This window comes from Typopeltis vanoorti, chromosome 3 (assembly GCF_054136105.1).
Source record: "Typopeltis vanoorti isolate ZY-2024b chromosome 3, IOZ_Tvanoo_1.0, whole genome shotgun sequence".
Classification (NCBI taxonomy): domain Eukaryota; kingdom Metazoa; phylum Arthropoda; class Arachnida; order Uropygi; family Thelyphonidae; genus Typopeltis; species Typopeltis vanoorti.
In genome coordinates this window covers 173,125,016-173,152,339 of record NC_143551.1, presented here as the reverse complement: position 1 = coordinate 173,152,339, position 27,324 = coordinate 173,125,016, and the positions used below count along the sequence as shown (strand labels likewise).

Sequence of the window (27,324 nt, the reverse complement as noted above, 5' to 3'; positions counted from 1 at the left end):
GCTTAGGAAAGATCAAAAAATTTAATAAAATGAAAAAACTGAAGATCTGGGATGATACAATCAAAGAAATAATCAAAAAGAAAAAAGAAGCCTATCACAAATGGTTAAGCAGTAAAAGATTAGAAGATGAAATAGAATATAAAAGAATAAGAACCATAGCTAAAAGAGAAGTCAGAAAAAGACATAGAGAATCATGGAACAAATTTGTTTCTAATTTAGAACATGATTTATATAAAATAAGACCCAATGTATATAAGATTTTGAAACAGTTAAATGCAGATACCAAAGAAAACATAAAACTAAACACTGAACTGAAATTAGAAGAATTTCTAAATTACTACACAGAACTGTGGACAGACAAATATTTTAAAAAAGACAACTGGCAAACAATTAATGAAAATGAAAAGAAAATAACTAAAGAAGAATTAGAAATCAGCCTGAAAGAAACAAGAAACAGAAAATCATCTGGAGAAGATGAGGTTAAGAACTATAAATACACAGGAACAAGATTCAAAGAAAGACTCTTATTATTTTTAAATAAAATTTACTCAACTGGTATCCCCCCAATAGAATGGAAAAAAGCAATTGTGATTCCTATCTATAAAAAAGGTAATAGAGATGAGCCTAAAAACTATAGAGGTATCAGTATACTAAATTCCTGTTACAAAATATATAGCAGAATCTTAAATAGCAAACTAATGAAAGATTCTGAAAACTTTATTTTAGAAGTACAGAATGGATTTAGAAAAGGACGATCATGTATATTTTTTGACTTTTATTGACTTTGAAAAAGCATTTGACAAAGTTAAAAGAAACATATTATTTAACATATTAAGAGAAAGACAAATACCATATAATATCCTAAAAGCTATCACAAATATATATGAAAATAATCAAATACAAATAAGATTAAATCACAAGCTATCATATACGAGAGATATAAACCACGGGGTCCAACAGGGATGTCCTCACTCAGCAACACTTTTTAATATCTACTTAAATGAAATAATAATAAAATGGAATAAAAATTTACATCAAGGAATTTAACTTTCTCCTACAGTAAACTTAAACACACTCTCCTTTTTCCCAATGACCAAATAATAATTACAACTTATTGTGTAGGTGTAGCATGGAATGAGGAGTTAGCTGGAAAAGAGATCAATGCAGCTTGGGGGATTTTCAAAAACTATTTAGTAGATGCAATGTCTAAATGTATACCATGGGTGAGAAGGTTAAATAAGGTAGGTGTGAGATGGATGAATAAAGAGATTAAGCATGCAATACAGAGAAAAAGGGAATTGTGGAGGCAGCATAAGAGAAGTGGAAATAACCAATTTAATGAGGTCTACAAAGACCAGGCAAGGAGGGTGACTGGGTTGGTGAGAGTAGCTAAAGAGAGGTATGAACAGCAATTAGCTAATGAAGCCAAAAAGAATCCTAGGGAGTTCTTTCGCTATGTTGCCAGCAAAAGAAAGAATGATTATGGAAGGATAATATTGATTGGAGGAAATGGTATAAAGACAGCTGTTGCAGAATGTGTGGTGGAGATACTAAATGAGCAGTTCATAAAGATCTTTCAATCTTGTGAATGTGACTTCATGGAGAGATTAAGAGCAGTTGATGATGGGGAGGAGAGACTGATTGTAAGTGAGCAAGAGGTGTTTGGGGAGTTGAGTAAACTAGATGTAAATAAGGCTGTGGGACTTGATAATATATCACCGCGTATTCTGAAGGAATGTGCCAGAGAGTTGACACCTGCCTTGACATATTTTTTTAATACGAGTCTTACACTTGGTCAAGTTCCTAAAGAGTGGAAGGAGGGCAAGATTGTGCCACTTCATGAAGGAGGTGATCGAACTCAAGCATCAAACTATAGGCCTATCTGTGTGTCAGGTGTTGTGGTTAAGTTGTTGGAGAAGCTTGTGAGAACTAGGATCCAGAGTTGGGTTGACAACAATGGTATAATCTTTGATGAACGGCATGGATTTGCTAAAGGGAGGTCATGTTTTAGTAATCTACTTACTTATTACAATAAAGTGACTGCTTCCTTGGACAGAGGAGAAGGACACACAGTAACATACTTGGATTTTGCAAAAGCTTTTGATAGAGTACCTCATAATAAGTTGACAGTCAAACTAGAGAAGATGGGGGTTGGATATTAGATTAGTGCATTGGATTGGAGACTGGCTATCTGATAGGTATCAACAAGTTGTGTATGGGGGTGCAATATCCAGGAAAAGGAAAGTCACTAGTGGAGTGCCTCAGGGGTCTGTTTTAGGGCCATTACTATTTAACTTGTATATTAATATTATTGGCAAAGATTTGGATGGAGATATTCAGTTGTTTGCAGACGATGCAAAGTTGGGACGAACCATAAAGAGTAGTGAAGATGTTGTGGCCTTGCAAGAAGACTTGAATAAATTGAGTGATTGGGCAAGCAAATGGGGATGTGAGTTCAATGTTGCAAAATGTAAGGTTTTAAAATTTGGAAAACAAAGATGGGATGCAGAATTTATGCTTGGTGAGAATATATTGTTGGAAGTAGAGGAAATAAGAGATCTGAGGGTGATAGTGGATAAGGATTTAAAATTTAGGGGACACATCGCCAAAATTGTGAAGACAACACAAAGACTTCTGGGAATGATGCGGAGGACACTGACGTGTAAAGTAGGGAGATACCTGTTCCATTGTATAAGGCTTTGATTAGGCCACACATGGACTATTGTGCCCAGATTTAGTCACCTGGTTTTCAGAAGGATGAAGTGATGTTAGAAAGGGTCCAAAGGCAACTATCTAAGGTGGTTTCTGACCTCTGGAATGTCGAGTATGAGGAAAGATTGAAAATATGTAATGCGCAGAGTCTAGAGGAGAGATGGAAGATGAGAGATATGATAGAGACCTACAAGTTGGTAAGGGGCTGTTATAGGATCAATGGTGGAGAAGTTCTACAGAGAATAGTGGGAGATCAGGGGAGAACCAGAGGTCATCCCTGGAAACTGTATGAAGAGGGTGTGAGTAGGGGAGTGAGAGGCAGGTTTTTTTCGTGCAGAGTTGTGAGTGATTGGAATGCCTTGCCTGAGAGTGTGGTGTTTGCAAGGAGTTTGAATGTGTTTAAGACATGGTATGATGAGATGTGTGTGAGATAAAAGGACCTCCTAGATGAGTCTTTGACTCCATGCGGTCTTGTTTAATAATAATAATAATAAAAATTCTGAAGATAACTTACAGAAAGCTATTTTAGATCTAAATGAAATATCCAAAGATTATGGTAAGATAATATCAACAGAAAAATAAAAAACTATGGCCTTTAAAGGACAAAATACAGCAAGAACTAAAATAATAATAGATAACAAGATCTTAGAACAGGTGAATTCATTTAACTACCTAGGATGTATGATCACATATGAAAAAGAAAAAGATATAAACATAAAAATTGCAAAATATTTAAAAATAACAGGTGTAATTAACTCTATATTTAAACCAAACCTAGTTCAAAAAGAAACCAGACTAAAAGTATACAATATGTTAGCCCTACCAGTCTTAATGTATGGAAGCAAAATCTGGACAATAAAACAAAAAGACAAACAAAGAGTAACAACAGCAGAAATGAAGTTTATGAGAAAAACTGGAAAGTGTACCCTATTTGATCACAAAAGAAATTAAGAAATTATGAAAGAATTAAACCAAGAACCAGTAATAGAAAAAAATTAAATAATATAAACATAAATGGATGGAGCACGTTCAAAGAATGAAAACAGAAAGATTACCAAAACAAGCCTTAAAGTACATGCTATTAGGAAAAAGAAAACAAGGACGTCCTCTTAAACGATTCAACGATGACTTCTAAGGCTGGAAAAGGCCATGACAGGCCTAAATCCTTGATATGCATGATGATGATGATGATGATTAAGGATTTGACTGTGAGTAGAAAATCAGTTAAGGATAGGTTACGTAAGTTGGAAAGGAATACAGCAGAACAATTAACAAAAGATTTGGCTTCATGTAAGTTCTTTTCTATTTGTGTTGATGAGAGCATAAACATTACATCATCAGCTAGACTAGCAATCTTTGTTCAATATTGTGGGGTTGACGAAAAATGCGAAGGGATGATTAGCCTTGTAACACCACCTGAGTGTTCCACTGGTGTTGAAATATGTAAATCAGTTATGAACGAATTATCTATTTGGCAAATTGATATTTAAAAAAGTGTATCCATCACAATAGATGGTGCACCCAGCATGATTGGTAAGGACCAACATGTTATTCAAATATGTTGGTCATCCACTGGTAGGTTTTCATTGCATCATACATGAGGAAACTTCATGTGCAAAAGCTGGCCTAAAGGAACTTCAAAAAAGTGATGCAAACATTAACCAAGGTTGCTAATTACATTTCTGAACGTGCAATGAATAAAAGACAATTTCAGAATCTATTGAATGAGGTAGATTCGGGGTTCAAAGGACTAATAATGTACAACAATGTTCATTGGCTTAGTCGAGGTCTTGTTCTGAAACAATTTGTTGAATGCCTGGATGATATAAACCTCTTTTTGACTAATTAACAAGTATCTTATAAAGAAATGTATGACATTGTGTTGGTTTGTAAACTGATGTTTTTTGCAGATTTATGAGAACATTTAAATGACTTGAACCTTAAACTATAAGGCTCTGGTAAGACTCTTGATTTATGTTTGATGACATAAAGGCATTTGAAATGAAACTAGGAGTTTTGAAGAGGGATGTGGAAAGTGAGAGATTTAGATATTTTCCAAACCTAAAGAAATCCATTAATGATCTCCAAAAATATGACAAACAGATTGCCAATGTCTTCAAAAACTATTTTTAAATGGTACTGTCAACTGTTGAGCAGTTCTTTCTAAGATTTGTTAACTTCAGAGAATTAGAAGAGATTGTAAAATTCATCAAGTTTCCAGACACTATAAAACTGGATGAATTAAACTTGCAGATGTTTTCATAGATAAATATGGATGATTTTGAAAGGCAGTTGATTGATTTTCAAAGTAGCTCAATTTGGAGGCAGAAATTTGCTGACCTCAGAGTTGACTTGGAAAATATTGAAAAGGAGTGATTAGAGACAGGATTAACAAAGAGAAATGCAGAAAACAAGATACTAAAGACATGGAATACTATTCCAGAAACTTTTAGATGCAAAATGTATACTAATGCAACAGCATTAGTATACATTTTACATCTACATATTCTTGTGAATCATTGTTCTCAATGTTGAACTATGTTAAGTGTCGTAATAGGAGTAGCCTTACAGATGAAACTAGTAGCACATGCATAGCTCTAAAGGTTACAAAATATAAACCTGATATAAATTATCTGTCATCAGTGATGCAGCAGCAGAAGTATCAATGATGCTATATAAATAAAATGCCCATTATTTTTCTTTCTGTAGATTTGATTTGATGTTTTCTGCTAAAAATGGTAAAGATTAACTTCTGTTTAATACATTATGTAGGTAAAATAACATTTTATTTTATCTGTAATTTTTGTGTATTACTCATAATGGATTAAGAATTAATAAAAGAGTATCTTTAATTTTATTTTCTTGTATTGTGCTTTAGTTAAGTGAAACGATTATCAGATGTGCATGGTAATATATTGGAAAAACTTGAAAAACTTATGTCTGATTGATCCTTATAAAAAACAAAAACAAAAAAATTCAGAATTATTGTTTATGCATTTGCTGTTGTTAAAAATTGTGTCTTTAAATTGTGTAGCTGTATATGGAAGCTAGAATTACACTTAAAGACAAATAAAATATATCCACGCTATCAACAGGGTAGGACTTTTAAGTAAAAATTCCATCACTAATTTTTACATTCATTCAATCTTACATGATTTACAATATTCTTTGATTTTAGCACTCTAGTGTGATTTTTGATTATTTGAAAGAGTTCTCCCAATACTTAAAAGACATTGAATAATAATAACATGATTCCCCAAAATTTCAGTTCACATGTGAGAAAATTTTGTCTCAAAGATTTGGTGATTTTGGCACACAATTAAAAAGGTTGCCCACCCCTGTCTTAGTCATTAGTCTCTGGATCCTCTCCAGTGTCTCCACATCACATTGAAAACCAGGTGACCAGATCTGATCACAATAGTCCAGGTGTGGTCGGACCAGTGCCTTATATAGTGGCACAACCACTTCCTTATCCTGCATGTTAGAGTGCTTCTTATCATAGCAGCACTATTGTATATCCACAGTTCATAGAACATAATAGTATATAGTGGCACAACCACTTCCTTATCCTTGCATGTTAGAGTGCTTCTTATCATAGCAGCACTATTGTATACCCACAGTTCATAGAACCAGATCTGGAAGATTGCCAAGAATAGTCAATTCATGCTGAAGATGAGAAAGAAATAAAGGATGAACAAATTGGTCAAAAACTTGCGAAATCACCTGCTTTATACATAAAGCTTTCCAACTGTTATACAAGAAAATTAGTTACCACTTTAAAAACTACAATGTTCATAAGAGAAAAGTTAATTTTCTGATGTGCAATAATAAATAACTCATCCCACAAGATAGATTGATCACCCTATTATTGGAATGCAACCTTTGCAACACTAGCAATATGTCCTCTAAACTTCAGTCTACTGTCAACCATCACTCACAAATCTCTAATCACATCCACTTCCTGCAGTATGGCACCATCGATATAGTACACAGCCTTATATTTCTGCACTCCAAAATGCAACACCTTGCACTTATTTAGAAGAAAATGCAGATAGAAAGCAACCAATTAGATGTGAATGGTAATATATTGGAAAAACTTGAAAAATTTATGTCTGATTGATCCTTATAAAAAACAAAAACAAAAAAATTCAGAATTATTGTTTATGCATTTGCTGTTGTTAAAAACTGTGTCTTTAAATTGTGTAGCTGTTTTTTACAAGGGAATAAGGATGAGCATTTAGAAGTTACTGCAACTAGTAAAAGTTCAATTAGTTCTATATTCTTGTGAAATCTTCTTTTTCTTCTGCAGCTTGTCTCACTTAAATAGGGTTGCTGTTCCCAGTGAGTCTCCTCCACATCCTCCTGTCTTGGGCTGTAACCACATCCAAGTTCTTCTCCACCAGCTCCTGCCATCTCTTCTTTGGTCACCCTCACTTCCTACTCCTCCCCTGCACATCCATCTGCATGACCTTTCTTCCCACATACTCTTCCTCCCTCCTCATCAGATGACCAAATCATTTCCACCTTGCCCCTTGTATCTTTGCTCCTAAGTTCGTAACTTTCACCGTTCCCCTTACATAGTCATTTCTCAGATGATCCTTTCTGGTCTTACTGCACATCCACCTAAGCATGCTCATCTCTGCTACCTCGATCCTGCTGATGTTATTTTTCCTCAGAGCCACAGTTTCCATAGCATACTTCATAGCTGGTCTCACTACTGTCCTGTAGATTTTGTCTTTTAGATTGATCGGCACCCTCTTATTGCATAGCACTCCAGCCATCTCCAATTCCTCCATCTTGCATCCCACTTCCTTCTCAGCCTCTCCACCCTCTTTCGCTATTCTTGTGCAATAATATTGTTAATAATAATTAAGAGGATAAACTGTGTGTAGGATTCAGAATTTGATGGACAGATGATAAAGAGGTGATATGATTGAGACATTTAAATTGTTGATGAGATTGACAAGAGGGAGATCTTTCATACAGTAGTTAAGAGGAAGGAGTGAGGACAAGTACCATCTCAGGAAGATGTGAGTGGGAAAGAGAATGAGAGTGTTTTTTGTTTGTTTTTTTTCATAGCAGGTGGTTGGAGCATGGCCTATCATTGCCTTGATAGACCTTGTGTTGTCTACCATGGGACAAACAGTTTTACAATATTTCTAAAAATAGCACCTTAAAACAACATCACTAACCTGTGTAGAAGGATCTTGTTTTTCTATAACATAGTTTGTTATAGGACTTCCCCCATCATCTTTAGGTGGTCTCCATGATAACGAGCAAGTTTCTGGTGTTATATCAGTCACTTCCAGTGGGCCTTCTGGTGGACCAGGCTTGTCTAAAAAGAGTTGAAAAATAAGCAACATCAGTAATAAATATTAAGGAAAAAATCACAACCAACATTTCTAATAATATGACTGATGATTTGTTTGTATTTAAAAATATATAAATACAAACTTACTTGCTGAACGATAATGGATTACTGCATGTTAAGTATTTGCGATCTTTAAAACGTTTTAGTGCTGAATCGAACGTAGCAATTCTAGAAACAGTCTAAGGGTTTTGAAATATTAAAACTATTACTGCAGTTACACATAATAGAGCTTCATGGCTCTATTATTCAGTATAAAGAATACCAAAAGAGGAAAAAAATACATTTATTAAACTTTAATAAACTTTAATCTATTAAACTAATATTTTGCTGGTTTTCTATCCAGAATCTTTAGAGCACAATTATTATTATTATTATTATTATTATTAAACAAGACCTCATGGAGTCAAAGACTCATCTAGGAGGTCCTTTTATCTCACACACATCTCATCTAGGAGGTCCTTTTATCTCACACACATCTCATCATACCGGGTCTTAAACACATTCAAACTCCTTGCAGACACCACACTCTCAGGCAAGGCATTCCAATCATTCACAACTCTGCACGAAAAAAACCTGCCTCTCACTCCCCTACTCACACCGTCTTTATACAGTTTCCAGGGATGACCTCTGGTTCTACCCTGATCTCCCACTATTCTCTGTAGAACTTCTCCACCACTGATCCTATAACAACCCCTTACCAACTTGTAGGTCTCTATCATATCTCCCCTCTTCCTTCTCTCCACTAGACTCTGCAAATTACATCTTTTCAATCTTTCCTCATACTCGACATTCCAGAGGTCAGAAACTACCTCAGTCAGTCGCCTTTGGACCCTTTCCAACATCTCTTCATCCTTCTGAAAACCAGGTGACTAAATCTGGGCACAATAGTCCATGTGTGGCCTAATCAAAGCCTTATACAATGGAACAAGAATCTCCCTACTTCTACAGGGCAGTGTCTTCCTCATCATTCCCAGAAGTCTTTGTGTTGTCTTCACAATTTTGGCGATGTGTCCCCTAAATTTTAGATCCTTATCCACTATCACTCCCAGATCTCTTATTTCCTCTACTTCCAACAATATATTCTCACCAAGCATAAATTCTGCATCCCATCTTTGTTTTCCAAATTTTAAAACCTTACATTTTGCAACATTGAACTCGCATCCCCATTTGCTTGCCCAATCACTCAATTTATTCAAGTCTTCTTGCAAGGCCACAACATCTTCACTACTCTTTATGGTTCGTCCCAACTTTGCATCATCTGCAAACAACTGAATATCTCCATCCAAATCTTCGCCAATATCATTAATATACAAGTTAAATAGTAATGGCCCTAAAACAGATCCCTGAGGCACTCCACTAGTGACTTTCCTTTTCCTGGATATTGCACTCCCATACAAAACTTGTTGATACCTATCAGATAGCCAGTCTCCAATCCAATGCACTAATCTAATATCCAACCCCATCTGCTCTAGTTTGACTGTCAACTTATTATGAGGTACTCTATCAAAAGCTTTTGCAAAATCCAAGTATATAACTGTGTGTCCTTCTCCTCTGTCCAAGGAAGCAGTCACTTTATTGTAATAAGTAAGTAGATTACTAAAACACGACCTCCCTTTAGCAAATCCATGCTGTCCATCAAAGATTATACCATTGTTGTCAACCCAACTCTGGATCCTAGTTCTCACAAGCTTCTCCAACAACTTAACCACAACACCTGACACACAGATAGGCCTATAGTTTGATGCTTGAGTTCGATCACCTCCTTTATGAAGTGGCACAATCTTGCCCTCCTTCCACTCTTTAAGGACTTGACCAAGTGTAAGACTCGTATTAAAAAAATATGTCAAGGCAGGTGTCAACTCTCTGGCACATTCCTTCAGAATACGCGGTGATATATTATCAAGTCCCACAGCCTTATTTACATCTAGTTTACTCAACTCCCCAAACACCTCTTGCTCACTTATAGTCAGTCTCTCCTCCCCATCATCAACTGCTCTTAATCTCTCCATGAAGTCACATTCACAAGATTGAAAGATCTTTATGAACTGCTCATTAAGTATCTCCACCACACATTCTGCAACAGCTGTCTTTATACCATTTCCTCCAATCAATGTCATCCTTCCATAATCATTCTTTCTTTTGCTGGCTACATATCGAAAGAACTCCCTAGGATTCTTTTTAGCTTCATTAGCTAACTGCTGTTCATACCTCTCTTTAGCTACTCTCACCAACCAAGTCACTCTCCTTGCCTGGTCTTTGTAGAACTCATGAAATTGGTTACTTCCACTTCTCTTATGCTGCCTCCACAATGCCCTTTTTCTCTGTATTGCATGCTTAATCTCTTTATTCATCCATCTCACACCTAACTTATTTAACCTTCTCACCCGTGGTATACATTTAGACATTGCATCCACTAAATATTTTTTGAAAATCCCCCAAGCTGCATTGATCTCTTTTCCAGCTAACTCCTCATTCCATGCTACACCTGCAAGCTGTCTCCTGAGCTCTTCATAATCACCTCCCTTGTAGTTCCACATATACCCTTTTTTCACAGGGGTCCTTGCACTGCTGGCAACCACCCAAGTAATCACCTCATGGTCACTTTCACCAAATGGTGGATGATTTGATACCTCATTGATAATTACATCCTCCGATGAGATGACCAAATCCAAGACTCTTAATCCTCTTGTGCCCTCTGTTACATACTGTCTGAGGTAGTTATCCCTCAAAAACTCAAGAAACTCATTTTCTTTACTTCCAGTTGCTATATCTTCAGTCCAGTCTATATTGCCATAATTAAAATCACCCATAATGATCACCCTTTTCTTATTTGCTTGGCTTATTTGACTATGCATTTCACTATCACCACCATCCACATTACCAGGTCTACAACAACATCCCACCAAGTATTTGATTCTATTCACCTCTATCTCACACCATACTGCCTCAAAACCACTGGCCCCATTTCCCTCTTGCATCTCTACCTTGTATGGACATAACTCTTTTTCTATCATCAATAGCACTCCCCCTCCCTTTTTACCCCTTCTATCCTCACGAAACATCATACCTTTCCATCTCTATTCCTGTCAGGATGTCATCCTCATCTAACCATGTCTCACTTATTCCAACAATCTCTGGGTGCACAGACGCAATTAGTGCAACCATTTCATCTGCCTTGTTTCTTATACTTCTAGCATTGGTATACAAACACAACAACTCATTTCTGGATCTACAGTTAGTTCCACTGATACCACTCACTCGATGTGATCTATCAATGCTGGACTGGGGCCATTTCCCTTTCTGCTTCTTCATTTTAGAACCCTTTGCTATTCCATCTGTTTCCTTTTGATCCCTGATCATCCCATTACTTTCCTGCCTACACATTCTCTCACCTCCTCTTGGAGCATCCACCTTTCTCACGCTGTGTATCCCTGTCCACCCTGAGCCTCGCCGTTTCTCTGCTCCTCTTGCACACCTATTCTCTCATTTTCTATACTCATACCACTCACTTCCACATTCATTTCCACTCCTTCAATCTCTCCTGTCTTACTCTCCTGCTCTTCCACATCACTCCCCTCTCGATCTGATTCATTCTCTCTATTCACTTCTCTACCTTCCAGCAGCAGTCTCTCCAAGCGACTCACACCATAACCACTCAAATGCAGTCCATCGCTCCCATACAGCTCACTTCATCCCTCAAACTCATTCCACACATTAACAAACTGTACTCCCATCTCCTCACACATTTCAGCCAGAATATCATTCATAATCCTTGCTCTCCGCCTCATTTCACCACAATCATACCTAGGCAACACACTGACCACCCTTCCTGTCACACTATTCTCCTTTATCTTTCCAAGCAGTCTCCTGACATTCATTTTGACATGCTCTTTGTTCTCTCTCAAATCATTCGTACCAATTAATACAATTAACTCTTTTGCTCGTTCCCGCCTCATATTCAATGCCTCAATCACTCTACTCATTTTACTGCCTGGAAAACATACCTTGTGCATTTTATCCTCTAGCACACCTTTAATAATGGAGTCGTCATACAATGCCACTCGCTCATCTTTTGTTTCATGCCATCATGATTTATTTTAATAGTTTTGACCTGAATTCTCTTAATTTCATTCCGCATCCATTTCATTTCTTGCTTCATCCAATCCAATTCACCTTCTGAACCTCACGATACATTCACTCTATCATTAAATCTTTCTAACTTTCTAACTCTCGACCCCCTCTTCTCACTTTCCCTCTCATTCTTCCTTCTTTGTTTCCGTACTTTTGGTCCAACATGCGTCCAACTTTCACTATCATTCTTCTCACTTTCACTCTCACATATCTTTCTTTGTTTCCGTACTTTCGGACTAACATGCGTCCAACTTTCGCTATAATTCTTCTCACTTTTACTGTCATTCATCTTTCTTTGGTTCAGTACTTTCGTTCCAACATGCGTCCAACTTTTGCCATCAGTCATTCTTTTTTTCGCTATCATTCATTCTTTCGATTTTTTTTACTTGCGATTCCTGCACCACGCCATTTCTACTTTCATTCGTTCTCTCAATTTCGTTTCTTTCCGCCTCACTTTCGTCTCTTTTAACATCCGTTACGGTTGTCAAATCGCTCTTTTTCTTTTTTCCTGATTTTTTAACATTTTTTCGCCTGTCTTTCCCGCCATCCTTCTCTTTCAAACGTGCACTCGCAACACAATCGGTACTTGCACTTTCTGTCATCAACTTCATATTCGCATTCATCAATTCCTCATTCAGGTCACATTTCGCACACACCCTTCTTCCATCTGCACTAAACATCCACAAATCATTTATTTAATCGAAGGAATACATATAACAGACCTCACACTTAACGAACCGACTGAAATCCAAATTAAAATCATGGAATGACAATGCCGCCGCCATTTTTTTTTTTTTTTTTTCTGCAGGTTACTAGGTCTAATATTAACGTTTTCGTATTAATTTAAGCAAGAAAAAAAACCCCACACTAATAATATCGGTAGCATACAACGTATACAGCCGCTCTTACTTAAACAATTACGCATATATACTTAATTATTCCTAGTAAAACTTATCTGAATCAGGAGCTCTTCAAAACACGTTCGTAGCGCTTGACCCACTAGCGCCCTCTCCAATTATAACTGTGACAAGCACTGATCTAAATAAATATGGTAAACAATTCAAATCATAGAAGCTGGACTAATGTCCTTTTATAGTGCTGGCTATGGGTTGGATACTTCAGGCTATTGGGTCTCAAAACAACAGTTTCCCAGATCTTTGAGATATTAAAGCAATCATAATTGTTGAAGTTGGGAGAGTGATTCATAGTTGATGCTGATTCTAAAAATAGTCTCTCTCAGACTTATAACAACTTCTATGTAGTATTGATATTTTCTTCCTTGTAAAAGTATATGAGTATCCAGAGCATGATTTGCCAATTCCAACTTGTCATACAGATGAAAACAAATGTAATTATTGTGTTCTTTAAGGAGAATGATAGTTGATCTACTAGTGTGTCTAGAGTAGGCTAACTGCAATACACAAGAAACTTTATTATTATCAACACCCGACCTCCATGGAGTCGGAGACTCATTGTGGGAGGTACTCACTATTGCACACAATGCAATACATCCAACCGCGTCTTAAACTGATTCAATGTGTCCACATCCACAACAACACACTCAGGCAATGCATTCCACTCACCAACCACTTTCCATGGAAAGAGCCTGCTTCTCACTCCTTTGCTCACATCCTCCTTATACAGTTTCCAGCAATGGCCTCTTGTTCTACTTCCTTCTCCAATTCTATGAAAAATCTCTTCCATGTCTACCTGATAACAACCCCTGACCAGTTTATATGTCTCAATAATATCCCCCCACCTCTTCCTCCTATTCATGAGGCTCTGCAACTTACATTCACCCAATCAGTCCTCGTACTCCACATTCCAAAGACCACTGACTACCTTTGTAAATCTTCTCTGTACTCTTTCCACCATATCCTCGTCACCATGATAACCCGGCGACCAAATTTGTGCACAATAATCTATATGAGGTCTGATCAAGGCCTGAACAATGGAATCATAACCTCTCTATTTCTGCATGTCAGGGTTCTCTGCATCATTGCCATTATTCGATGTGATGTCTTCACAACTTGTGCAATGTGGCCCATGAATTTCAGGTCCTTGTCCACTATCACACCTAGATCTCTCATCTCCTCTACTTCTGTTAAAGTTTCCCCACCAAGTGTATACTTGGCATCCCATTGTTGCTTACCAAATCTGAAAACCTTACATTTGGCAACATTGAATTGACAGTTAAACTTACTTGCCCATTCATGCAATCTATTCAAGTCCTCTTGTAAGACATTAACATCAGCCTGACTGTGCATTGCTCTCCCCAGTTTTGCATCATCTGCAAACAGCTGGATATCACTAGTTAAACCCAACCCAATATCATTAACATACAAATTAAACAACAATGGCCCCAAAACTGATCCCTGTGGCACACCACTGGTGACCTTTCTCTTTCAAGATATTGCACCCCCATATACAACTTTCTGATACCTATCTGACAGCCAGTCACTGAACCAACACAGAAGTCTGTTATCCAATCCCATCTCTTTCAATTTAATTGAGAGCTTGTCATGTGGCAGTCTATCAAAAGCCTTTGCAAAATCCGAGTACTCCACTGTATATGCATCTCCCTTGTCCAAGGTATTTATCACCTTGTTATTGTACATAAGTAAGTTAGTGAAACATGATCTCTCCTTAACAAACCAATGCTGATAACCACAGAGAATACTGCTATTATCAATCCATTTTCTGTATCCTACTTCTCACCAATCTCTTCAGGACCTTTACCAACTGCAGATATACAGACCAGTCTATAATTTGAAGCTACAGCCTTATCACAACCTTTATGCAGTGGAACAATTTTACCCTCCTTCCACTCCCTTGGAACCTGTGCTGTTGCAAAACTCTTGTTAAACAGGCATGCTAATGCTACTGCCAGTTCCCTGGAACATTCTCTTAAGATGCATTGTGATATTTCATCAAATCCTATTGTCTTATTAACATCAGTACTGCAAGATGTGCAAAAGGATGAAGTTAATCTCTAGAAGAAAGAATGAAGGTAGCTAGCTAAATGAAAGGTTTGAAAGTGGCATGGAGATCTTGTTTGCAGAGAACTGTGGCTATTTTTTCAGGTGTATTCTTAAAAATATTGGAATGGTTTTGTTGTAGCAGAAAGGATTCAAATGCATGCAGTATTTTATTTATTTTATATGGGCTGTAGCCATTGGCTAGAAATGTTGCAAAGGTCTCTGAGCTCAGTTTCAAGGGCTGTGTCATTGGCTTGTTGAGTACATACTGTTGGGAAAGGATTGTGGTACGATCAAAAAAAAAAAAAAAAAAAAAAAAAAACTTTTATTTCCTATTTAAGTTTTTGGAGACTTAGGGAGCACTTCAATCTCCACTGGTAGCCAATCAGACAGAGCTGGCCCAAGGCTAACACTAATTTAAGTGGCCTTCAGTGAAGAGACAGCTCAACAAGTACCATCATCTCATGGTCCCTAACCTTAACACGATAATTTTTTTAATGTCTGAAATAGTGTGGGTTCTATGATCTATTTTCTTGAGTTCACGAGATGAAAAACCCAAGGCGTGGTTTGATTGCTTATCTAAATACCTTCCTTGTATGAATGGGTTGTCTCTAAATGGAAAAGGATAATGAGCCATTAGGAAGCTGTGTCACTAGTGTATCTAGAAAGGGGTGACAATTGTTACTTTATATTTTATGGTGAAGTTTATTTTAGGATGTCAACTATTAAGATGCACTAAAAATGTATCCGGCATGTCTGGAACGTGAGGTAAAATAGCAAATGCAGCATCAACATAGCACAGCCAAACTGTTGGTTTAAGTGGACTGTGTTGAGTGCTTGGATTTCAAAATGTTCCATATAGAAGTTGGCTAGAGGAGGGAGAGCCAGGAACCCATTGCAGTCTCTTACATTAGTGATGTGAAGGGTACATAAGTGAATAGTGAGGTAATATCAAAACTGACTATGATGTCAGAATCTGTCAAGGTGAGATTTTTTATTAGTGTTTTAAAGTGCAGGGAATTTTTAACAGATAAAGAAGAGTTGCTTGTGGGTTGGGGGAGTGATTTTGGATAAAGGTTTGGCCAGTTTGTAGGTAGGGCTGTCTATGCTATCTGTTAGTGGATGAAGGAAGGTAGCAGATTTATGAATTTCAGAGACCCCATATAGCTGGGGTGGTTTGACATGATAAAGTTTAAGCTTTTTGGTAATCTCTTTGGACCGAGATGTAAATGTTTAATAATTTATACACTTATTTTCTTTTGGGATTTTGTACAATCCCATTCTACAATGTGATATGTAGTGGAGTACTTAAAGGGATGAACCATTTTTCTGTTGTAATCTGCTTGGTCCATAATGACAGTTGCATTTTCCTTGTCTGCTTTTACTACAATAATTTGTTTGCTCTTATATAACTTTTTAATTGCTGACATTTTCTAAGGAGGAAAATTATTCCTCGGAGATTTTGGATTTTGTTAGAATACGAGTCACATCTAAATGAATGTAATTATTGGGTACAAGAACAGAGATACCATGTTCCATGCAAGTCATTATCCTCAAAATTGGTACTTTTTTTTGGGTGCAGTAGCAAAATTATGCCCATGGCTAAGTGCATTCACAAATTCTGAAAGTGGCTGTGATGATAGCTTCACTACTATGCATTCTTGTCATAGCAAGCAGCAACTAAGAATTTTTTTACTATTGAAGAGTTTCAAATTTTTTCAGATGGTTGTTTCAAATGTTTCAAAAACAAGTGCTGTCAAACTGTTCTTGAATTAGCAATTAGCTTGGATAAATGTACATACATTTAGCTTTTTATGAATTGAACTGAATCTTAGACAGTTTGAAATGGTATTTGTGTCTCAGCATTGTTTTAGGATGGCCAGCCAATTGAGTTGTCATGACAACTCATGTTTCCATTTACCTAACTGATGTGCAATTTCTACTGAATGCAGAACATGTATAAAAAGGTTTAGTGATATTGATTATTCATAACAGAGTTCCTGGTATAATATGATATTATTATTATCGTTATGCCGCAAGCAAAAGAAAGAATGAATGTGGAAGAATAATTTTATTGAATGCAGATGGTACACGAGTGTCGGAAGCTAAGGAGATTGTTCAGTTAATGAGTGCTCACTTTGCTAAGATATATCAACCAGGTGTATGTAGTATGGTGCACAATGCTACTGCTATGTTTAGATGAAGAGTTAGAGGTTCATGAAAATGAGGTTGAAGAGCATTTACATAACCTGGATAAGAATTTGTCAATAGGGACAAATGGAATATCTGCCCGTTTGTTAAAGGAATGTTCTGCTGAATTGGCTAGGCCTTTCACACATTTGTATAACTTGAGTCTCAGCTCAGGAATGATACCACAGGAATGGAAGGAATGTAATATAGTTCCATTGCACAAGGGTGGTGCAAAAACTGATGTGTCTAACTACCGACCTATTAGTATTTCTGGTGTGGTAGTGAAGATTTTAGAGAAGTTATTAAGAACTTGCATACAGAAATGGATAGACAATCATTCTATACTCTGCAGGGAACAGCATGGGTTTACTGAAGGAAGGTCATGTTTTAGCAATTTGCACATATTTTATAACAATGTTACGGCCAAGTTGGATAAAGGAAATGGATACACTGTGATAATGGGCTTTTCTAAGGCATTTGATCGGATACCACACAATAGGTTGTTGCATAAACTGGAGAATATGGGATTGGAACATAATCTATTGACTTGGATCAGGGGATGGTTAACAGACAGATATCAAAAAGTTGTATACAGTGGGTGTGAATCTACCAGATTTAAGGTAACCAGTGGTGTACCTCAAGGTTTCGTCCTTGGGCCATTAGTGTTCAATCTATACATTAATGACTTCAAGCAGGGTCTATCATCAGATTTGCAATTGTTTGCTGATGATGCAAAGATAAGCAGAGCAATCAGGGATTCTACTGATATTCAGCAATTACAAAATTATTTCAATAGACTGGAAATCTGGGCAAACGAAAATGGCTCTCGGTTTAATGTTAGTAAGTGTAAAGTTATGCACTTTGGCGTGATTAGAGATCCAGCAGCATATTATATTAGCAGGGTTATGTGACAAGAAACTGAAGAAGCAAGGGATCTTGGTGTATTGATGGATAAGAATTTAGAGTTCAAAGATCACATAGCAAAAATTTCAAATACAACTCAGAGGATAATTTCTATGCTGAAGCGAACCTGGACATGTAAGGATAAGGAAGTAATTTTGCCTCTTTATAAGGCTTTGATAAGACCACACTTGGATTACTGTGCGCAGATTTGGTCTCCTGGGTTTCAAGGGTATAAAGAAGCTTTGGAAAGAGTGCAAAGAAGAGTTACAACGATTATATCCCGATTATGGGATTTAGATTACGAGGACAGATTGCGAGTATGTGGATTACAGACTCTGGTTAACAGGAGAAAGAGAGGTGATATGATAGAGGTCTATAAAATTTTGAATGGGTATTATAGCATTTCAAATGATGAAATTGTTTGTTATATGGAAGGCGGGGAGAGAACACGGGGGGGCATCCATGGAAGTTAAGGTTGTTCTCAGTCAAGAAATGAGTAAGAGCTAGGTTTTTCTCTCAGAGAGCAGTGAGTGAGTGGAATAATTTGCCCTTAGGGGTAGTGAGTGCATCTAGTGTAAATTAATTAAGAGAAGGTATGATAGTTGGGTTGGGTAATTTATAGCCTCCCTCGATGTGTCCTTGACTCCCTGGAGGTCTTAGATAATAATAATAATAATAATAATAATAAACACCAAAAGAGGAAACAATACATTTATTAAACTTACTAATGTTTCTCTGGTTTTCTACCCAGATATAGCACAATTACAACTGTGACAAGCACACAACACTGAACTAAACAAATATGGAAAACAATTCTAATTTAAGTCAAGCTGAACTAATGTCCTTTCATGGTGTCCTCTATAGGTCAGATAACCATAAATTTAATTTGAAGAAATCTGATTATTATTATCACACCCAAGACCCCATGGAGTCAAAGACTCATTTAGGAGGTCCTATTAACATATACACAGCTCATCATACTGTGCTTCAAACACACTCAAATTCTCTGCAGACACCACACTCTCAGGCAAGGCAGTCCAATCATTTGCAACTCTGGATGCAAAAAACCTGCTTCTCACTCCCTTGCTCACACCTTCTTTATACAGTTTCCAGGGATGACCTCTGGTTCTCCTATGATCTCCCACTGTTTTCTGTAGAACCTCTCCAACATTGATCCTATAACAACCCCTTACTAACTTGTAGGTCTCTATCATATCTCTCTTCTTCCTCCAATCCACTAGACTGTAAATTGCATCTTCTCAATCTTTCCTCATATTCGACATTCCAGAGGTCAAAAACTACCTTAGTCAGTCACCTCTGTACCCTTTCCAACATCTCCTAGTCCTTCTGAAAACCAAGTGACCAAATCTGGGTAGTAGTCCATGTGTGAATTATTCAAAGCCTTATACAATGGCACAAGAATATCTCTACTTCTACAAGTCAGTGTCCTCCACATCATTCCCAGAAGTCTTTGTGTTGTCTTCACAATTTTGGCTATGTGTCCCCTAAATTTCAGATCATTATCCACTATCACCCCAAGATCTATTATTTACTCCATCTCCAACAGTATATCCTCACCAAGCATAAATTTTGCATCCCATATTTGTTTCCCAAATTTTAAAACCTTACATTTTGTAACATTGAACTTGCATCCCTATTCATGTACCCAGTCACTGAATTTATTTAAGTCTTCTTGTAAGGCCACAACATCTTCTCTACACTTCATGGTTCGTCCTAATTTTGCATCATCTGCAAACAACTGAATATCTCCATCCAAATCTTTGCGAATATCATTAATATACAAATTGAACAGTAATGGCCCTAAAATAGACCCCTGAGGCACAGTACTAGTAACTTTACTTTTCCTGCATATTGCTCCCCGTACACAACTTGTTGATGGCTATCAGATATCCAGTATCCAATCCAATGCACCATTCTAATATCCAATTCCATCCACTCCAGTTTGAATATCAACTTATCATGAGGTACTCTATCAAAAGCCTTTGCAAAATCTAAGTATATTACTTTGTATCCCTCTCCTCTGTCCAAAGAAGCAGTCACCTTATTGTAATAAGTAAGTAAATTGCTAAAACATCACCTCCCTTTAGCAAATCCAGGCTGTCCATCAAAGATAATACCATTGTTGTCAACCCAATTCCTGATCCTAGTTCTCACAAGCTTCTCCAAGATCACCTCACTTATGAAGTAGCACAATCTTGTCATCCTCCTTCTGCTCCTTGGGAACTCGACCCAGTGCAAGACTCACATTAAAAAAAAATTGTCATGGCAGATGTCAATGCTCTGGCATACGTGGTGATATATTATCAAGTCCCACAGCCTTATTAACATAAAGTTTGCTCAATTCCCCATACACCTCTTGAACACTTACAGTCAGTCTCTCCTCCCCATCATCAACTGCTCTCAATCTCTCCATGATGTCACATTCACAAGAATGAAAGACCTTTATGAACTGCAGATTAAGTATATCCACTATATCTTCTGCAGCAGCTGTTCTTATGCCATTTTCTCTAATGAATGTCATCCTTCCATAATCATTCTTTTTTTTTTTTTTTTTTTTTTTTGCTGGCTACATATCAAAAGAACTCCTTAGGATTCTTTTTGGCTTCATTAGCTAACTGCTGTTCATACCTTACTTTTGCTACCCTTATCAACCAAGCCCTGTCTGGTCTTTGTAATCCTCATGGAATTAGTTATCACCATTTCTCTTCTGCTGCCTCTATAATGCCCTTTTCTCTGTATCGCCTGCTTAATCTCGCTATTCGTCCATTTCACACCTACCTTATTTAACCTTCTGACCCTTGGAATACATTTAGACATTGCTTCTACTAGACAGTTCTTGAAAATCCCCCAAGCTGCATTGATCTCTTTTCCAGAGCTAACTTCTGCAAGCTGTCCCCTGATCTCTTCATAATCATCCCTACCCCCTTGTAGTTTCACATATACCCCTTTCTCACACAGGTCTTCAGACTGCTGGCAACCATCCAGGTAATCATCTCATTGTCACCCTCACCAATTGGTGGGTGATTAGACACCTCATTTATAATTACATCCTGTGATGAGATGATCAAATCCAAGACCCTCAATCCTTGTGTGTCCTCTGTTGCATGCTGTCTGAGGTTGACTCAAGAAACTCATTTTCTTTACTTCCAGTTGCTATCTCATCCTTCCAGTCTATATTGCCATAATTAAAATCACCCATAATGATCACCCTTTTCTTATTTGCTTGGCTAATTTGATTATACATTTCATAGTCACTACCCTCCACATTACCAGGTCTATAGCAATGTCCAACGAAGTATTTCATTCTGTGCTTCACAGCTGATGCTGATTCTAAAAATAGTCTCTCAGAACTATAATGATTTCTATGCAGTATTGATGTTTTCCTCCATAAACTTATGTTTTTGAGTATCCTGAACACGGTATAACAATCCCAACTTGCCATACAGATGATCACAGATGTAATTTTTGTGCTCTTCTGCAGACAGAAACAGAGAGGTTTGTATTTCTGCAGAAGAACCTTCTGCAAAATACTGATGATATCCTTGATATCATCAGTGTTTTGATGAAACCCCATGAGAATTCCACTGCACAAATTTTTTTATTGTTTTGGCTTTGTAGACTTGTCTGATTTCCAAGATATTGAGGGCTTACTTTGTCAGTCTTATATTTACCTTAAATTTAGTGAATTATGAATAGTCAGTGTCCATCTCAGTTTGGTCATTTGGTTTCATATTTTGTTTCATGAGTTCATATTATTTACATGTCAGAGTACTTCATATTATAGGAGCACTAACATGTGCAGTCTTTGCAACACTTGCAATATGCTCTCTAAACTTTAGTCTGCTGTCAACCATCACTCCCAAATATCAAATCTCATCCGTTTTCTGCAGTACAGCACCATCAATATAGTAGAAGCTATACAGAGGGGTGATCCAAAAGGCCTGCACACCATAAAATTCATAAAAGAAACTTGAATTTTTGAATATTAGTGACAAACTTTATAGAACTAAATTGCTATAAACAAAACTTATAACCGTATCTTTACAAAGGCAAATTACATTATTAACATTACTAAAGCAAATGTTCAAAATGGCTGCCTAATCCTTGAAAGCAGGCATGTGATCTTTTTATGAAATTGGAGGCAACTCTTCAAAGCATGGAATTACTCACTGCTCTAATTGCTTCAGTGATGTTTGTCTTCATTCATCAATCGTGTGAGAATTATTTTTATACACCTTACCTTACAGGTAATCCCATAAGAAGAAATCAGGAGGTGATAAAATCTGGTGATCATGGGCAACAAAGTTCTTTAGAAATCAGTCTGTCACCAAGCAACTATTGTAAAAATTGCATTGTTTCATTTGATAAATGGCAAGTGGCATTGTCCTGCTGAAAATAGCAATTACTTTCTTCAATCTCAAGGAAAGCCATGAACTGGGTGGTGATGTCTCAGTACACTGTTCAATGTTGTCTGAAGGAAAATGGCTCAGCAATGCGACCACATGATACTGAACACCATACTCTAATTACAGAGAATGCAAAGGTGTTTCATGGTAAACACAAGGATTTTCTGATGATGAAATTCTGTTATTCTGGCTGTTGACATATTCACTTAAGGGAACTATGCTTTATCATTGAATGGTTTCTTCTTTTTCTTCAACAAATAATCAAAACCATCTACAGTACACAAGTTGTTTGTCCTTATCCAGTGGTTTCATTTCCTAAACTGAGTGAACATGGTATGGACAAAACTTTCGTTGTTTAGTGTTTCCTCCAAGTACTGCCAGATGACATGCCTGCCTGCGCAGAGAGTTTTCTAAGACTCTTTGAAGGCAAATGTTGCAACACATTGTATACTGCAGTCACTTTAGCCTCAGTCAAAATGGAAGGTCTTCAATGCCGCTGTCTGTCTGCAACTGATAAATTTTCTCATAACAGTTGAATTTTGAGGAACAACACAGTCAGGATACTTCTGATGAAACCCCTCCACAATATTTGCTTAAGAACAACAGGCAAAATAACAATTTCCTCATAAGCAAAACTATGCAATGGACTCCCAATACCTGACATGTTGCAGATAAATTACAAAATGGTGGCCAATAGTCCTAGGGTGCCATCTATACGTGAAACAAATAATTAGAATTGAAACACTTAGATGCAGCTCAGTTTCAACTTTGATGTGTATGACTTTTGAATCACCCTATATTTCTGCACTCCAAAATGCAATACCTGGAACTTATTAATATTAAAACTACAATCCCACTCATTTGTCCAAACAAAACTCTATTCATGTCTTCCTGAATGAAATTAATATCGGGCTACTTATAGTTCTCCCCAACTTTGCATCATTAACAAAGTTGATTCAATCCAAAGTCATTCACCATTTAACCATTATATACTATCTATTCCTATCCTCTGCAGCTGGTACACCAACTCATCATGTGGTAATCTATCAAACACTTTTGCAAAGTCTAAGAATATCACTGTGTATGGTTCTCCCTGATCTAACACACTTGTTATCTTGTTCATAAAATGCAAATAAATTGCTAAAACAAGACCTATGCTTTACAAATCCATGTTGATCATCATAAAGAATACTATGTCCATCAACCCTATCTTGTATTCAATTCCTAACCAATCTCTCCAAAACATTGACTACAACTGCAGTTATACAGACTGGTCTATAATTGGAAACTTCTGCCCTAGAACTATGTTTTAGGAGTGGTGCTCTTCCACTCCTTATGAACCTTGTCCACTGCAAGACTTTCATCACATAACAAGTTCAAGGGAATAATTAACTGTTGTGTACCTTCCTTAAGAATACATGGTGTGGAAATAGATGCCACTGCACCTATTCCCACAACCTTATTAACATCTAATCCAACCAACAGTTAATTATGCCTCTGATTTTTCACTTCCATTTCTCATAATACTTGCCTCCCTTCTATATATTATTATTATTATGTGACACCTCCAGAGACTCATCGAGGGAGAGTGTGCCAACAGCATCGAATGATTAAACTCCTTCCAACTACTAACTGCTCTCAAACTTGTTTAATTTTTTTTTTTCAGTTGATCAGTTTCAGTTTCCAGTTGATCATTTACACTAACATGATATTCAATGTAAAATGCTCATTCAAGAATTTCACTAATTCTTTGCAACAGTCACTCTGCTGCGATTACCATCCAACAGTGTCAACCTGCCATAATTACTTTGTCTCCTGCTTGCCATGTAGCAGAAAAATTCTTCCCTGGAATTAAACTGACCAGCCAATCAGGCCAAGGTTAACTTGGCCTGATTGGCTGGTCAGTTTAATTCCAGGGAAGAATTCTCCTCTCATACTGCACCTTTTCTTTCTTTACCATGCTCATTACCTTCCTAGCCTGCACTTTATACTCTTCATGGATCTAATCACTGCCAACTGTCTTTACTCCTCCATAGCATTTTCTTTTCCAACACAGTGTGCTTGATTTCACTGTTCATCCATTTCATGCTACTCTGTTTACTCTATTTATTTACTAATAAAGCAGAATTCGTGTGTAGAGGCTTAAGTGCTGTGAGGACATCATGTTGGAGGCTTAATGGATTTTTTCATCCAAGTGACTTTAACACTTCCTATATTTCGTCCTAGTGACTAGGACGAAATATAGGAAGTATTAAATTCTGTTTTAATCATTTCTGAGTGTTGTAAAAAATCCATTAAGCCTCCAACATAATAAAGCAGAAGTTTTCAAGAATAACTCTTGCTCCAGGTGTTTCCAGTTGATTATTTTACCAGAAATCACTGAGGCAATGTATACTTATGTTTTGTTATTTATTGTAGTATATTACTGTATACAGAAAGTTTATGTTATAACTTGACATTGTATTATATCACTATAAACAAAGATTCAAATTAATTTAAAAATATAACAAAACAGACCCACATTTTGACTTTTAGGAATGCTAATTATTAACATATTGTTATGGTTCATATAGTGATTTCTGATTTACAACAGGATTGTCAGAATGGAACACTAATGTAAGTCAAGGACTGACTTAGATTATAATTAGATCCTGTTAAAAATGGAATTAATCATTTTATAATTTCATAATTTTTAAGAAAAAAAATAAACATACCCACAACTGTTACTCTACAAGATGCAGAATCACTCCCATATGGATTTTTTAGATGGAGTGAATAGAGTCCACTATCCTCTCTTCTAGATTTTTTGTTAAGAAGAATAGTGAAAGCAACATTTACTTCACTATAGACTCTGTCAGTTTTCACCAAAGGTTTGCCATTCTAAGATATTCAAAGAAAGCAGAACAATAATGAGATTATAAAATTGAATTAATAGACTCATAAAAATTTATACTTTTTATTGAGTCAACTCAAAATCAAAATAAAAATTCAGTAAGAAATTATAATGTTAATAATGTTTATTAAATCATCCTGGTTTAAGTTAAGGGATGTTATATCCCATATTGTTTCATCCTGGTTTTATTATGTCTGATGTGATAAGAATAGAAAAGACATGTTTTAATCCATGTCTAAGTCTCTAGCTTAGTCATAAGCAATGTTGTAGGGTTTTAATTTTTTTTATTATTTAGTGGGGTTTTGCTACAAACCAAGGAGCACAGAGGGTGGGGACCAGGAGATGTTTAGACAGTTGAGCATGGCCAGTGCAAGAAGAATGATTTTTTACTACAGCAGTATAAATTGGGGAAAGGAAAGGGTCAGCATTAAGCCTGTTCCTGTTAAATATATTGGGATTGAGGTGGTGACAGAGGATGTGAGAGAAAATGCACCTTGGACTATGTTGCATGCAGAAGACATCATGCTGTGCGTAGAATCAAGAGAAGAAGTGGCAGCTAAACTGGAAACTTGGAGGAAAGTACTGGACGGGAGATTAAGCAGAAGTAAGACAGAGTATATGCGTTGCAAAGCAGATGGCAGCCAGGAGACAGATCTGAAGCTGGAAGGAAATGACATCAGGAAGGTCAGTAACTTTAGATACTTAGGTTCAACAATTAAAGAGGATGGTGAGGCTGAGAAGGAAGTGGGATGCACGATACAAGCAGGATGGAGGAACTGGAGAGAGATGGATGGAGTGCTATGTGATAAGAGGGAGCCGATCAATCTAAAAGGCAAAATCTACAGGACAGTATTGAGACCAGCTATGATGTATGGTATGGAAACTGTGGCCCTGAAGAAAAATAACATCAGCAGGATGGAGGTAGCGGAGATGAGAATGCTTAGGTGGATGTGCAGTGAGACTAGAAAGGATCATCTGAGAAATGACTATGTAAGGGGAATGGTGAAAGTTATGAACTTAGGAGCAAAGATACAGGAGGCAAGGTTGAGATGGTTTGGTCATGTAATGAGGAGGGAGGAAGAGTATGTGGGAAGAAATGTCATGCAGATGGATGTGCAGGAGAGGAGGAAGCGCGGATGGCCAAAGAGGAGATGGAGGGAGATGGTGGAGAAGGACTTGAGGATGAAGAACTTGCATGTGGCTACAGCCCAAGAGAGGAGGTTGTGGAGGAGACTCAATACAAACAGTGACCCTACTTAAGTGGGAAAAGCTGTAGAAAAAGAAGAATTTTAACTACAGCAGTATAAATTGGGGAAACGAAGATACATGTATCAATAAAGGAATGGAATTTCTAGAATTCTTGAGGAACAAATGTGTGTTAGGCAACATGTAATAGAGGGAACAAGAGGTTCAAGAATTTGTATTTGGACATATCATAAGAAGAGTTGATAATAACTGAGATGACATTTCTCCCACCAGTTGGAGAGAGTGACCATGTGGTTTTGACTTGGAAGATGAATAGACATGCAGGAGTATCAAAGAGATGGGAACATATGTGGAATTATAAGGCATGTGATTATAGGCATGTGATTATAGGCATGTGAATAGTCTTAGAGATCAACTTGGGGAAGTTTCATGGAGGGAAGAATTGGAAGGCCAGAATATCATTAGTGCTTGGGAAATTGTGAAGGAATATTTGTTAGCAGCAATAATAAGCTG

The 27,324-nt window shown here is 37.0% G+C and overlaps 1 protein-coding gene across 5 annotated transcripts in view; it reads right to left on the bottom strand.

Moving 5' to 3' along the window:
- The window catches only part of LOC150108743 (twitchin-like), a 2,666,638-nt gene that overhangs the window by 671,906 nt on the left and 1,967,408 nt on the right, over window positions 1-27,324 (bottom strand). For all 5 annotated transcript variants that reach the window (XM_090390962.1, XM_090390961.1, XM_090390964.1 and 2 more), the window contains 2 exons: window positions 25,427-25,592; window positions 7,905-8,047 (listed from right to left, as the gene is read on the bottom strand). In XM_090390962.1, coding sequence (XP_090247088.1) covers window positions 7,905-8,047; window positions 25,427-25,592 — 309 coding nt within the window. The remainder of the gene's footprint in view (window positions 1-7,904; window positions 8,048-25,426; window positions 25,593-27,324) is intronic.